This window comes from Budorcas taxicolor, chromosome 2 (genome assembly GCF_023091745.1).
Source record: "Budorcas taxicolor isolate Tak-1 chromosome 2, Takin1.1, whole genome shotgun sequence".
Lineage (NCBI taxonomy): Eukaryota > Metazoa > Chordata > Mammalia > Artiodactyla > Bovidae > Budorcas > Budorcas taxicolor.
Window position 1 is genome coordinate 5582035 of NC_068911.1, and position 14177 is coordinate 5596211.

The 14177-nt window shown below is 50.8% G+C and overlaps 1 protein-coding gene and 1 non-coding gene across 6 annotated transcripts in view; both read left to right on the forward strand.

Annotated features, from left to right (window-relative positions):
- The first annotated feature begins 6194 nt into the window (after nucleotides 1-6194).
- The window catches only part of TRRAP (transformation/transcription domain associated protein), a 91070-nt gene continuing 83087 nt past the window's right edge, over nucleotides 6195-14177 (forward strand). For all 5 annotated transcript variants that reach the window (XM_052636085.1, XM_052636086.1, XM_052636087.1 and 2 more), the window contains exons 1-4: nucleotides 6195-6235; nucleotides 8388-8548; nucleotides 8954-9003; nucleotides 13428-13538. In XM_052636085.1, the coding sequence (XP_052492045.1) occupies nucleotides 8449-8548; nucleotides 8954-9003; nucleotides 13428-13538 (261 nt within the window). In that variant the 5' untranslated portion in view covers nucleotides 6195-6235; nucleotides 8388-8448. The remainder of the gene's footprint in view (nucleotides 6236-8387; nucleotides 8549-8953; nucleotides 9004-13427; nucleotides 13539-14177) is intronic.
- Nucleotides 8677-8870, forward strand: LOC128044090 (small nucleolar RNA ZL1). Its single transcript, XR_008199065.1, has one exon. It is a non-coding gene; the product is annotated as a small nucleolar RNA ZL1 (small nucleolar RNA).

The window sequence follows — 14177 nt, forward strand, 5'->3', positions numbered from 1 at the left end:
CTGAGGAGCCACCGTGTGCCCGGCGCTGGGCGGTGGACTGGGAACTCCTGTGTCCCTCCAGAGAGAAGGACCCCGAGCGTAGGCGTTGGCACCGATGCCCTTCCTCTGGTTACTGTCTCTGCACCTGCTGCGAAATGAGGCTTGTGTCCCTGGCCCACAGCACTGTCAGAGGCCTTGAGACACTCAAGACAACCGCGATGAGAAGAGACCAGGTCGCTCCTTGGACACTCCTTGGCCCAAGCAGGCGCTTCCATCTGCCTTAACAGGAACAGAGCATGTCTTTTCTGCTAGAAGGCAGCCAGTCTGGCTGACCTTAAAGGCTGGACACCCGCAGCCTGAATCCTGGTCCCAGTTGGGCCTCTCCCTCCTCCTTGGCAAAAGAGCCCACCCAGAGAGAGGGAGTTGGGTGGGACCAGGGGAGTGGCCGCAGGGTCCCCAGGGGGTGGGGGCACAGATTTGAGTGAGTCCCCTTAAGAAAGTTAAAAGTGCTAGACAGATGTCACTCACTGATGGCACCAGTCACCATCGTGGGGACAAATACCAGTAGACTTTGCGTTCTCCCTGAGAGCTCTGTGACCTTCAGAAAGTCGCGTAACTGTCATGGTGCCTCAATTCAGTTTTCTTTAAAGTAAGAAAAATAACACCCCATGAGACTGCAGTAAGGGTAAAATGAGTGAACACATACAACAGTGCTTGGACTTGTGTAGTCGCCAAGTCACATGTGACTCTTCGCAGCCCCATGGACTGTAGCCCCACCTGACTCCTCTGTCCATGGGATGCCCCAGGCAAAAACACTGGACCGGGTTGCGGTTTCCCAGGCAAAAATACTGGACTGGGTTGCCATTTCCTTCTCCAGAGGATCGTCCTGTCCCAGAGATCTAACCTTCCTCTCCTGCGCTGGCAGGTGGATTCTTTACCACTGAGCCACAGAGGAAGTCTGTACTTGGACACAGTTAAGTGTTCAGTCAGTGCTGGCTGTCATCATGAGAACTGCTTAAGGAATTGGGAGAATTTTGCTTGTCCATCAGGAATTGAGAAGAACATCGTGCTTGAGAAGAAAAGAATATGTGAAGGTTATAAGTTGTTTCAAATATTTAACTATTTCACTGGCTGTTCAGTCAGTTCAGTTCAGTCGCTCAGTCGCGTCGGACTCTTTGCGACCCCATGAATCGCAGCACACCAGGCCTCCCTGTCCATCACGAACTCCCAGAGTTCACTCAGACTCACGTCCATCAAGTCCATGATGCCATCCAGCCATCTCATCCTCTGTTGTCCCCTTCTCCTCCTGCCCCCAGTCCCTCCCAGCATCAGAGTCTTTTCCAATGAGTCAACCCCCAGAGCACTCTCTGTGGCTCCCCCAGGAGTAATTTTGGTTACTCCCCCAGTGTTGAGTTTTGGGGATGGATAGGACCCCACTTAGGGTGCTGCAGACCCCCCTGTAGGATAGACAGGGTGAGTAGGAGTGGGAAGTGTTGAAGGGTTTAAGAGAAACCTGGTTTTGTAGAGGTTGAAAGAAACCTGCTTTCTTCGGGTTGAAAAGAAAACCCCCCTTGCAAAGGTAAAACCTTTGTTGAGGCAGACTTTTCTATAAATCTTAATTTTCTGACATGGGTAACAGTGAGTCAAAAGAAAGACAGCTTTTTATGAGTAATTTTGCAGTCATTAAGTAAGAGAGAAATTAAAATTAAGAAATCCAATATTCAGTCATTTTTTCATTTGTATAAGACCAGGGTCCTTGGTTTCCGGACAAGGACACCGTGAACTTAGATACTTGGGTGAAGCTAAGGAAACAGCTAAAAACTTATTATACTTTACATGGGCCTGTAAATGCTTTTGCTCTGTGGAATATGCTTAGAAATGTTCTGGATCCCCGTCATGAGGCTGTTAGATAGACTATGGAAGAGGCTATAGCGGTGGATGGCAGTGGGTCTCCACCTTCTACGCAGATCATATTTTCTGCCATTGGCGAACCAAAGGAGGGACACTATACCTCCCGAGGAAGGAGAGGACTTACAGGACACTGCGGCCGGGCGCCCTGGCGAGCCCCCGGCAAGTCAACTCTTCGGATGAGGAGGCCAAAGTACTGGAGTTTCAGCTTTAGCATCATTCCTTCCAAAGAACACCCAGGGCTGATCTTTAGAATGGACTGGCTGGATCTCCTTGCAGTCCAAGGGACTCTCAAGAGTCTGGCTGTTAGTGCCTTTTAAAATGTACTAACTGTAGAACTTCCTTGGTGGTCCAATGGCTAAAACTCCAAGCTCCAGAGGCCTGTGTTTGACCCCTGGTCAGGTAACTAGATTCCACATGCCTCAACTAAGGGTTTGCATGCTGCAACTAAAGAACCCACATGCCGTGGTATAGCCAAATAAGTGTTTTTTTTAATTAAAAAAATTAAACTGACAAATATGTTCTTTAAAAAAAAATAAAATTTACTAACTATATAAAAAGAATAATAACATTTATTACTTTAAAAAATGTGTAACGTTACATTGGGTAACTTTAGAGCCTCCAGAGTCGCAGAAGGCACCTGGGAAGGCCACCCTGAAGCTGATGTTGATCTGAGTCTTCTTTGTCTCATTTCTCACATGTATCACCTCTGCCGGAAACTTTCCTTCTTCTGGGCTCTCAGAGCACCTGTCTTTTTTGAAGTGTTAGTTTGATATTTATTTCTTTATTTTTGGCTGTGCTGGGTCCTCACTGCTGCGCGGCCTTCTCTCTAGATGTGGCGAGCGGGAGCTGCTCTTTACGTGTGGTGCACAGGCTTCCCACTGCGGCGCGTCCCTTGCTGCATAGCATGCGCTCTAGGTGCACAGGCTTCCGTGGTTATAGCAGGCAGGCTCAGAAGTTGTGGCGCGTGGGCTTAGTCGCCCCAGGCATGTGGGATCTTCCTGGACCAGGGATGGAACCCACGTCCCCTGCATTGCAAGGCAGATTCTTAACCATTGGACCACCAGGGACGCCCCCCGCACCTGTCTTGAGGCACATTCTTGTTGCTGAAAATTTTTCGAAAGCAGGTGTTTTGGTCTGTGGGCCCTAGCAAAATAGTATAGTTAGACTTCCCTTTGGTAACAGAAGGACAGCAGCCGTAGACTTCAACTTCCTACTGCAAATCCTCATTGTCCTTCATTGGAAATGTAACTGTGGGAAGTGGGGGCCCCTGATCTGATAACAGTCACCCCAGATCGGCTCTGGAGAGGCTTTTGGGGTTAAATCCTATGGTAGTGTGGAGGGGGCAAAAGAGAGTTCAGGGTGATCTCTTTGTTGAATTCACCATGATTCCAGGCCTAGACCTCCACTCTGCCAGATTTTCTGTTGGAATTTTTTGACCTCAGGACACCCAGTCACCCTGTTGAAACTCACACGAGACCTAGGGAGGATTTATTGATTCATCAGGGGGAAAGATTATTCATAGGGGTGGGACCCTTAGGGCCAGCCCAACAGGTGAGGCAAAGGTAATCAGGGAGGGAGAGAGAGGAAGAGTGGGTTCTTGATGACTCTCAAAAAGTCAGGCTGAGGCCCTGACCCACTCCACGCAGGGACCACTTCTGCAGACTGCTCGCGCCCACCTGACTGAATATTTTGGGGCTCTCTGTATTCTCTGTAGTGTCCCAGCTGATCCTGCCCTAGGGGTTCATACAGGGTACAAATTTATACATTTTATTATGCACTGAATTGTATCCCTTGAGAAATTCATATGTCAAGGCATAGCCCCCAAAGTGACTGTATTTGGAGATAGCACCTTTAAAGAAGCAATTAAGGCTAAATGCAGTCATAAGGGTGGGGGCCTAATCCAATATGATTAGTATCCCTATAAGAAGGGGAACAGACACCAGAGATTGAACTCTTGAGATAGCACACAGTGAGATGATGCCACCACAAGCCAAAAGAAGAGGCCTCAGAATGAAATCTACCTTGGTGGCACCTTGATCTTGAACTTCCCAGTTGCCAGAACTATGAGAAATAAAGTTCTGTTGGGTAAGCCACCCAGTCTGTGATAGTTTGTAGCGGCAGCTTAAGGAGACTAAGACAACATCCAATGCGCAACAGGAATGCGTTGGTAAAGAAAGACAGGAAGGGAGCTTTCCGTTTAGGAGGGAAAAACAGGTGATAAACGAGTAGATAAGAAATTTCAGATTCTAAGGAAAATTCCAGTATAATGAGAGACTGGGGGGGTGGTGGTGATGGTTTTCTTATTGGCCCTTAAAAAAGGCCTCTCTGAGGAGATGACATTTGAGCTCATCAAGGATGACAAGCAGCCTGCTTTATGTCTTTGAGGGAAGAATATTCCAGGCAGAAGAATCAGCTACCAAGGTCCTAGGTGGGCAGGATGCACAGCAAGGCCATTGTGGCTGGAACATGAAGAATAAGGTTGGAAGGTGCACAGGGCCAGGGGCTGAGGATAAGCTGAAACAGTTATCTTTTGGAGGGTTTTAAGCAGAGGAGGGGTATGATATAATTTATGATGAAGTTGACACTGTCCCCAACTGCTAATTCAGGAGACAGACAAGAAAACAGGCAAAAATCATAGCAGCATGATGGGTACTTTTAAAGGAGAAGCTAAGGCCATGGGAAAGTGTAGGAATCTTGCCAGCTTCCCTGGTGGCTCAGAGGTTAAAGCGTCTGCCTCCAATGCGGCAGACCTGGGTTCTATCGCTGGGTCAGGAAGATCCCCTGGAGAGGGAAATGGTAACCCACTCCAGTATGCTTGCCTGGAGAATCCCATGGACAGAGGAGCCTGGTAGGCTATAGTCCATGGGCTCGCAAAGAGTTGGACACCACTGAGTGACTTCGCTTCACTATCACTGACCTAACTCTAGGTCTTTATCACGTGCAATTAAACGGAAACTTATCAAAGGATTTGTCTACAGCTGCTTCTTTCTTGATTTACCCCACCCCCACCCCCTGCAAAACAATATTAAATGACCTTGGTTAGCACACTGGTTCCAGCCCTTAGATTTTTCGACTTTCCTCAACTTTAGACCTCCTACCTTTTGGGGGTGGTGGTGGTAGGAGCAGAGAGGATTTTGCTTGCAAGTGGGCAACTTCTTTCATGGGGGAAGGAGTGTTCTAACTCACTTTTTATCTCCTGGGGCAGAAATAATTGGCACTAAGTACCAATGCATCTATTTACAATCCCAGGTGCTTCAGCTGAGGCTTGTTCTTGAGAGGCAACATTAAACAAAAGCAAGAAGCATGTCTCTTAACAGGATATCTTGCAGGAATTGCAAGCTCTGTTTATTACCAGGTGTGAAATGTATCCATCTGAGAAGAGAACACAAAGATTTTGGTGAGTTAATGATGATGGGGGGTTTGGGGGTCACGGGGAAGTACTGTCAAAAAAAGGAGGTGGAGCCAGGTCATGGAGCAGGTGGAGGTCGCTCAGGTCATCACTTGGCGCTCTGTCCATCTAACACGCTAACCACACGTTTCCAGGAATAGCTCATCATTCAACCACTCTCAAAGATGGGAGTCTATAGGTGAGATCCGATGGTACCTTTCTCTTCCAGGACCTTTAGGTCCAGCCCACGCCAGGACGGCCAGGGCCTTCACTCCCTGTCATCATTGCTCTGGTCCAAGGCCTCCGCCTCGTCTGAGGTCTAGCCTCAGGGTGATGGAGGTGCAGCAACCGACCAGGCCAGCCACCTCCAGGCAGAACACCTGGGCTGCCCTATGCTTCCAGGGTTTCCGTCCGTCTGCAACCTTCTTCTTTCCCAAAGACCCTCCTTACCTCCTCCCCCTCCCCGGACTCAGAAGGACCCCCAGGACGCCGGCGAAGGAGAAAACCCCGCCCAGCCTGCCACGTTGGGGGTGGCCCCTTCCCGGGCCCGTCCGCCGCCCGCTAAGGGTGCCCCCACCGCCCCCGCTGCAGCGCCCCCCGCAAGCGTCCCTCCTCCCCAGCTGCCTGGCTCCGGAGGAGACATTCAGGGCAGAAAGAGCCCAGAGACGCCGGCCACCTGCCTGCCCCCCCCTCCCGGGCCGGCAACCCTCACCCCAGCGGACAGAGGCTTAAAAGCGCCGGGCCGAGCCCACCCGGGCGTGACGCCCCTCCCCGCTCCCGCCGCCCGCCCAGGCCGCACCCACTGGAGGGCGGTGCGCCCCGGCCTAGTCCTCGGGCGGCCGGCGCGGCGGCTTTAAGCGGGGGCGGGACTGCGCGCCGCGCGGCGCGACGGAGACGGGGACTCGGCCGGGGGCCGCTGCGGGCCGGGGCTGCGGGCGGCCGGCCGCCGAGGTCGGGGTAAGTGCGGGGACCAGGGCGGGGCTGCGCCAGAGGGCGGCGGAACTGCCCCGGGGGGCGCGCGCGCGGCGGCGGCGGCTCCGGCGGGGCCCGGGCGTGAGGAGGCCTCTGCGGGCGCGGCGGCCCGCGGAGCGACGGAGAGGGGCTCCGAGCGCCCTTGGAGTGCCCCCGCACCCCCTCCCCGCCACGCCGGGGCTCAGGCCGGGCGGCGCGGCCGGCGGGGGAGCGGGGCGGGCAGAGCGCGGGACGGCGGAGGGCGAGCGGCGCGGGGATCGGCCCTCGGCGCCCGCCGTAGCCCGGCGCTGGGAGGCGGGCAGCGGGCGTCCGGGGACGGCGCCCCACGGAGCGGAGCCGCGGGCCGTGTGAGGCCGGGGCGATAGGAGGGCTGGCTTGGGGGTCCCCGTGTCCCCCCTCAGCCCCGGGCCGGCCGGGCCGCTCTCGGCCTGCGCGCAGGCGCCTGGCCCGCCCCGGCCGGGCGCACGGAGCGAAGGTAGCGGCGTCGACAGCGCCCCTTCTGGCCCGGCGGGGCGGGGCCGTTTGTCGCGAGCCGGCGCGGCGGCGGCGGCGGCGGCGGCTCGGGGGGCTGCCCGCCACACCCCGAAACACCCCCACTCCGACCCGCAGCCCCGAACGTGGGCCGGGCCTCGGCGGCGGGACCCAAGCCAGGCTCGGACCCTCGGCCTCCGGCTCTGGGAGCTGCTCTCCGACCCTCAAGGCGGGGATGGGAGGTTTTCCCCTCAGGGGCGCCCCCCAACTCCGGGCCCGGGCAGACAGCGAGCCTGGCCCCTCAGGGTCCCGGGAAGTGGGAGAGTTGGATGCCTTCGGTGAAGAGGGTGGCGGGGATTCGAGCCTTTTACAAAGTTTGGGCACGCAACCCCCCCCCCCCCGCGCTCCCCGAAGTTTCTTGGGCAAGGGGAGGCCGTGACCCCGAGTCTCGGGTCCCCCCTGGGGTGGGGTTCGCGGTGGGGAGGTGAGGAGGAAGCCCGAAGTCGGGTCTCGGCTAGCGCGGCCGGCGGGATCCCCTCCAGCTGGTTCCGTTTAGTGCCTTCTGCCTGGAGCCGCGGGCCGGAAGGGGCTCTCTCTCGGTCTCTGGGGGCGGGGGGATGGTCCCCATCGCTTGTGGGGCGCAGAAGTGGGAGCTGCAGGGGAGCGTAAGCCGGGAGGCAGGGCCGTGGAAGGGCCTGCAGAGGAGTTCGTGGTGTGTTTGTTGAAGGAAGAAAGAAAACCGAGTCCTGAAAGTGCGCCTTCGTGCAGAGTGAAACGAGCCGGGTGTTCACGGAGGGAGGATGGATAAAAGCAGGTGGACCAGGTTCTCTCGGTAGGGCTCTTAGTACAGGAGCCAGGTCTCCTGTTTTTCCACCCGGAGTTGCACTGCTCAAAGTGTGGTCATCCACGCCTGTTTCCAACTCACTGAGATGCTTTTTGGAAGCACCTGTGCATTCATCCCAGGAGTGTTTCCTGAGTGCCTGACATGTGCCCGGGTGGGAACAAAATTGACAGCTTCCCAGGGCTCCTCTCTGCCTGGTGCTTGGGAGACCACCTTTGGTACCTGCTGATATTTCTGCACAGTGAAGTTGGGGTCACCCAATGCAGAGAGGGCCCAACCACAGTCAGCCGACCGCATCCAGCCTGGTGGCTACTTTTATACAGCACAGAAACTGAAAATGGTTTTTACAGTTTTTTTTTTTAATAGTTGGAGGGGCATCAAAAGAGGAATAATGTTTCATGGTACAATTTTCAAGTGAAATTCAAGTTTCAATGTCCATAAGTCAAAGGTTTATGAATTACATGCTCATTTATTTGCAAGTTGTCTATGGCTGTTTTGTGGCTATAGCAGAGCTCAGGAGTTGTGACAGATCACAGAATCCAAAATATTTACTATCTGGCTCTTTACAGAGAATTTGCTGACCCCTCGCCTAGGAAAAGATGGACATACTCTAGGAAACAAAAGCATCTGTGTATAAAAGTCATGTTTAGAAATGAATAGAATGGACTTAGTAACTTTTATTTTCCAAAAAAAGCAGAGGGAGTCATGTTGTTTTCTGAATTAATGGCAAGGTATTTAGATTAACACAGGCATTTAGAGAAGATTTTCCTAGACACTGAATTTATGCTCTCAGTAAGTTAGCTAATCATGTGCCTCTTTTCGTAGGCTGGGTGAACTCATGGACATGATACTTTTCTCTTGAGAAACAAACTAACTCAAAAGAAAAATGGCATTTGTTGCAACACAAGGGGCCACGGTGGTTGACCAAACCACTCTGATGAAAAAATATCTTCAGTTTGTGGCAGCTCTCACGGATGTAAACACACGTAAGTGGATCCTTTTTGTCATTAAGAAATGTGTTGATGTGACCCCGTCATCTCTGTTTAGATGTTGCCCACACCGAGATAAGTAGTAACGTCAACTTTTATCCTAACTTCCCCATTCTCTGCCTTGTAAAGAAGCAAAGTGATGAGCATTACTGGCTGGAGCTCCAAAGAGGCATGTGTGTGTGTGTGTATGTTTGTGTATCCTTGTCTGTGCATGCACACGTGTGTCTGGGAGTACGAATGCGTGCGACTGGTTGTAGGGAACTAGTTATGTGCCTGCTTTTGGACCATGACAGTCAAACTGATAAGATCTGATTGCTTCTCTTATATTATTAAATCCAGTAATTTTTAGGAACACCCTTAACGTAATTTCCATTACCTGACCATCTGTTTTGTTATTTACAGCTGATGAAACAAAGTTAAAAATGATGCAGGAAGTTAGTGAAAATTTCGAGGTATGAGCTTTATATTTTTATACCTTTTCATTTTGAGATAAATACATGTGCTTTGCTACAGTTGCCTTGTTAGTCCCTTCACTAGTCACCTAAGAGTTCTATTCTTTGTTCATGTAATGTGTTGTATTTCAAGATTGAAATTTGAAAATCGGTACAGCGTTGTCCACTGTCTTCACACTAGTGATAGTGAGCCCCAAACAGTGTTGAGGAATGTTGCTTTGTTTAGCTATTTGGCCTTTCTTTCACTTTTCAAATACCGTGTACCTCTCCTAGGTGCATGCTTTCAGAATACACTCAGGCCTCTGTTGTAGATTCGCCGCGTTAGGTAACGGACGGTACGTTGCTGTGTGGGATGAGTGCTGGCTCGGTTTTGGCTCTGCTGCCTGTAACTCCTCTGAGACTCGGTTTCCCTCTTCTGGGTCTTACATCCTGCAGTTTTATATCTTATACTGGTCGCTCAGATTCTATTCATTTTTCTTCCACCTTTTCCCTCTTTGTTCTCTGATCTGTCCTCAGATTCAATGGCTGTGTTTCTGTCATCTCCAATCTCTGTGATGCTATCTTAAAATTTCAGTTTATTTGTATTTTTTAATTTTAAAATTTTAGTCACTGTACTTTCTGTAATTTCCATTTGGTTCTTCTTTAGATGTCACTTCTCTGCAGAGATTCCTCATTTTCATTTATTGAGACCATATTTTCCTTTTATACTTTGAACGTATTTATTATAGTAACTGCTTTGAAGTCTCTGCTAAATATAAAATTTTGGCCGTATCAAGATTGATTTCTGTTGACTCTGGGTCACGTTACCTTGCTTCCTTGCATGTCTGGTAGGTTTGATTGTAAACCAGACGTTGTGTGTGAAATGTAGGGGCCCTTGGTTCTCTCACCTCCCTTGGAAGAGTTGACATTTGTACTGTAGTCAGCAATGCAGGTGCTGGCCGATCTCAGTGAACTTGGGGAGGTTTGGTTTTACACTGTGCTCGAGAGGGTCTGTGGAAAGCCCAAGGGGTTTCCCAAGTCCCTCTGACTTCGTAGACTTCAACCTCCGAACCCCATCTCCGTGTGGCTCTCGCTGGAGATTGATTTTAGACTCTGTGGGTTGGGGCTAAACTAGGCCTTCCTCGGGAGCGTGGTCCATCATCAGCTGAGTGTCTGAAGTGTCTCCAGGTGTTAAGGTCTTTGCACTGTGTCGAGGCTGGACCCCCAGTGTCCTCTAACATTGCTAGACCTCTGACGTTTCTTTATTTCTCAGTTCTCAAGCCTCCACTCCCTGGCAAGCCTCAGGCAGCCTTACCTTCCCTCACCAGAAGTACAGCCCAATGCTCATTCTGTGGTTCCTCCTCGGGGGCTTTGCCCTGCAGATTCCAGCCACTTTGGCTGCTGCAAACTCGGTGTTTGCCCCTGAACTCAGCAGGACCACGGTGCTTACCCTGGGCTCCGGCCTCCTGAGCCCACTCAGGAAATGGGACCCAGGCAGAGAGTCGAGGTGGGGTGCGGCGGGTGAGTTCCCCCTCTTCTGGAGATCACGGCCTTGCTCCGCCTCTGGTCCAGCGCCCAAAACCGTTATCTATATTTTGTCCAGCTTGACGGTTAGTCTGGTGCCAGTCAGTCTCATAGGCCAAAGAGAAAGTTACTTTCTTGGTTTTAATGTGGGGACAGTAAAACCTTTCTCACAGAGCTAATATGATTATTAAGAACAAAATGTTTCCTAGCCTCTCTTGAATCACTAAACATGAGATGAATGTTAGTGGGATTGAATCCGATACCTTACTATCTATAGTAATGGATGGTATTTTTGTTTGGTAGGGGAATTGTTTGGTTTTGTTCTGTGTTAAATAGATGTTTTTAAGAACGTGTTGCCTTGTACTGAGGTGGAAAAAAAAATCCTGAGATATTTAGAGATTGAATGAAAGGGCTTTCTCTTCCATTATTAGTGCAAATTGTTAAAAACACACCACCACCACTGAAAAAAGAGGTGGGAGCAGAACAGGAAAGGCCTGCATTCTGCATCCTCTGGACAGAACCACAGCCCTCAGAGGTTTACCGGAGAGGCTGAGATCACGGCGCCGCCTGTGATGCTGCAGGAGTGGCAGGTGGGCCAGGCTTCATGGGCGCAGGGGGCTCTTCCAGTGAAGTGTCTCATCCCTTCCTCTCCTGTTGGCAAGAGTCTGGCAGTTAGCAAGTCAGTTCCCATTTTGGTCTCAGATGCATCGATTAAATTAGCAGAATGAACAGCACTTGGGGCTTTTCCAAATAATGCCTTTTGAAATCTGATAGACATTTAGCTTAAATGAAATTCAGATGACCGAGTCCTTCAAAGAATGAAACACTTGGAATGACCCTCAGAAAGTAATTCTAAATTACCACCACTCCTATCCCAGAACTAAATACTTAAATGAAATGAGTGAAATGAAGACTTCGCAAGAGTTTGAGGAATCTTAGAAATTCATTTCATTAACCACTTAGGGATAAGATTCCAAGCAAAGTAAGTATCATAGAGGCTGTCTCTCCTAACAGAGAATAGAGGAACGTTCAAGTTAGAAATCGTGGAGGACATTCCTGTGGATTGGAAAGCTGTGGGCTGAGTTGAAATCCTGGCATAACTGAGCAACCTGTTGCATCTGTCCTGTGGGAGAAATTTGACTCTCAAGATGCTTTGAAGGCTGTGGAATCTGGATGCTGTGGGCTGATGAGTAGATGACCTGGCTTTCTTGATAACCTCGATACTGTTCCAACTTGACTCTCACCCTCTTTTCCTTGAATCCTTGAATGGGTGTGTTTCATAAAAGTTGGATGTTGGGGGTGGAAAGTGACAAGCACAGTTCCTGTCCCCCATGGATTCGCAGACTGCTGGCGGAGGGGCTGCCAGCTCCTGGGGGTGCCCCCCTGCCCAGCGTGCTGCAGGCTCAGAGCCCCTGGAGTTGAACTTGGTCCTGGGAGACCAGTGCTCGGGTGTGTATTCCAGGAACGGTGGCTCTGTCCTTGTTCCTATGGCGAAACAGTTTTCTGTGTTTTGCCTGTATTTCCTCCTTCATAGATTCCTCAGGCAGCAGACAACCCTGGACCTGTGTCCTCTCCCATATCAGTGTCTGCAGTGCCAGACACATTTAGTTGTAACCCGTGGGCTTCTCACTCACGATAGTAAAAGTTCAGTGCCTCCCTCTTGTACGGCCATCCCTGCCACGTGGAAACTTCAAAAAGTTCTCATCAATTTGTGCCTTTGCGTGTGTTTTCCTTAGAACCTTTCCCACTTTGTCCCCTGGTTGACCCCTGCTGGCCTCTTAGGGTTTCATAGCCACATCCCTTCTTCGGAGGGTGTTCTCTGTCGTTGGTTCCATCCAGTTAGTTAGGCCTCACTGGTTAGGTTCCCTTAGTTGCCAGCCCAGCGCTTCCCCATCATAATTCCATGTTATCAGATCGTTTCTTGATTACCTGTCTTCTCCACCACACTGCTGCCTCCCCCGACTCCAAGGACATGAACTCTACCTACCTTCTTCCTCATTTTATCCCCATTGAGCACGTGATAGGAGCGTGTGTTGAATGTGCAGGTGAGGCCTTCAAGGGGAAGAGAGATGAGCACTTGGGTGTTAGATACTTGTAAGTGGAATCTACTTTCCAAAGCTTTGTGACTCTGACAGTCAGCAGGGTCTGAGCTTTGTGTTTTTTTTTAATTGGTGAAATGGACAAAATACTTAGAGAGTCATGGTGAGGACTGAGAAAGAGTAAAAGGCACAGGGCACAGTGTGAAGCACAGGGGAGCTGTAAATAATAACGAAGGGACATTGAGCATTTACCATAAGCAGTGTGGAAAGCTTGACTTGTACCAGCTCGTGCACTCTTCACATGGTTCCGTAAGGCAGGAGATGGTAGCCTCTTCGCAGGTGGGGACCCTGAGGCCCAGGAGGTCAGGTGCTTGTCCCAGGTTTATACTTGCTGAGTGGGGCCAGACCCTGCCCTGGTCTCCATCTGACTTCACTGTCTCCAGACCGCAGTTTCATTTCCTAGTTTGCCTTTAACACCCGTGATGTTCATCTAACTCATATCAACCTAACTGATCAGCTAGAGTTTTAGATTTTAGTGTGGTCAGGCCCCTCATTCTCCAGATGAAGAGATTCAGATCAGACAAGTCTCCGTAGAGGGTGGCAAAGGCAGCCCCGGCAGGCTCCGAAGTGAGCCTTCTCCACAGCCTCCGCTTTTCTAGGCTGAGCAGTAAATGTTGGCATTGAGTTCTCTTGAAGTGGATTTCAGAAGCAGCAGTCAACTTATTTCAAATGATATTATCATTAAAGCATCTGAAAGTTTTAAAACTTGCTAGCAGCTCTCCCAGAATGTTTCTCGAGATGATGGTGACATCATCTCGAATTTGCAACGGAACTATACGTACACAGACCTTAACGGGGGTTTTCTTTTCTTTCTGTGATTAGAATGTGACCTCCTCTCCTCAGTATTCCACGTTCCTGGAACATATCATCCCTCGGTTCCTTACGTTTCTTCAAGATGGAGAAGTTCAGTTTCTTCAGGAGAAACCAGCCCAGGTAAGCTGTTCCGGAGAAGAATGTCCTGCTGCAGGGGCCCCAGCCCTTGTGAATGAAAACAACTCGGACACCTACGGCTGCCCTTAGAAGTGAGAGCAGTGCTGTCAGATAAGGGTCCTTTTGCCCAAGGCCATCGCCTCCTCAGGTAGATGTCTTGGTTTTATTTCCTCGTGGCCATCTGCCTGTTTACCCTCTCCACGCTTGCTGGCCCGCGCGCATGCGTGGGCTGCGTGTTGTAGCCGGGTTCACCCGTATATACAAGTGGGGGGAGAATTTCACGACCCCCCGCACGCCTGGTGCCCAGCTCTAGCCTCACACTATCTTCAGTTCCTGTGACTCTGCCCGGTTTTATCTATACCCCCGCCTCCTCTTTGCACCTCCCCCACACACTTTGACCTTGATCATTTTAAAACAGCGGCATCATCTTTTCTTTTTTTTCTATAAATGTTTCAGCTTGTATCTCTTAAAAAAAGAATTTTAAAAATTACCACAGCACCAGTGAAGGTGAATTGCGGAATGAAACATTCTTGTGTGGTGACAGCTCGAGATGTCCCTCTGAGCTGCGTTCAGGTTCTTAGCTCTGTAGGCAAAATCACGAAAGCTTGGCACAGCCTGCGATACGATTAGCGGTTGGGTCCG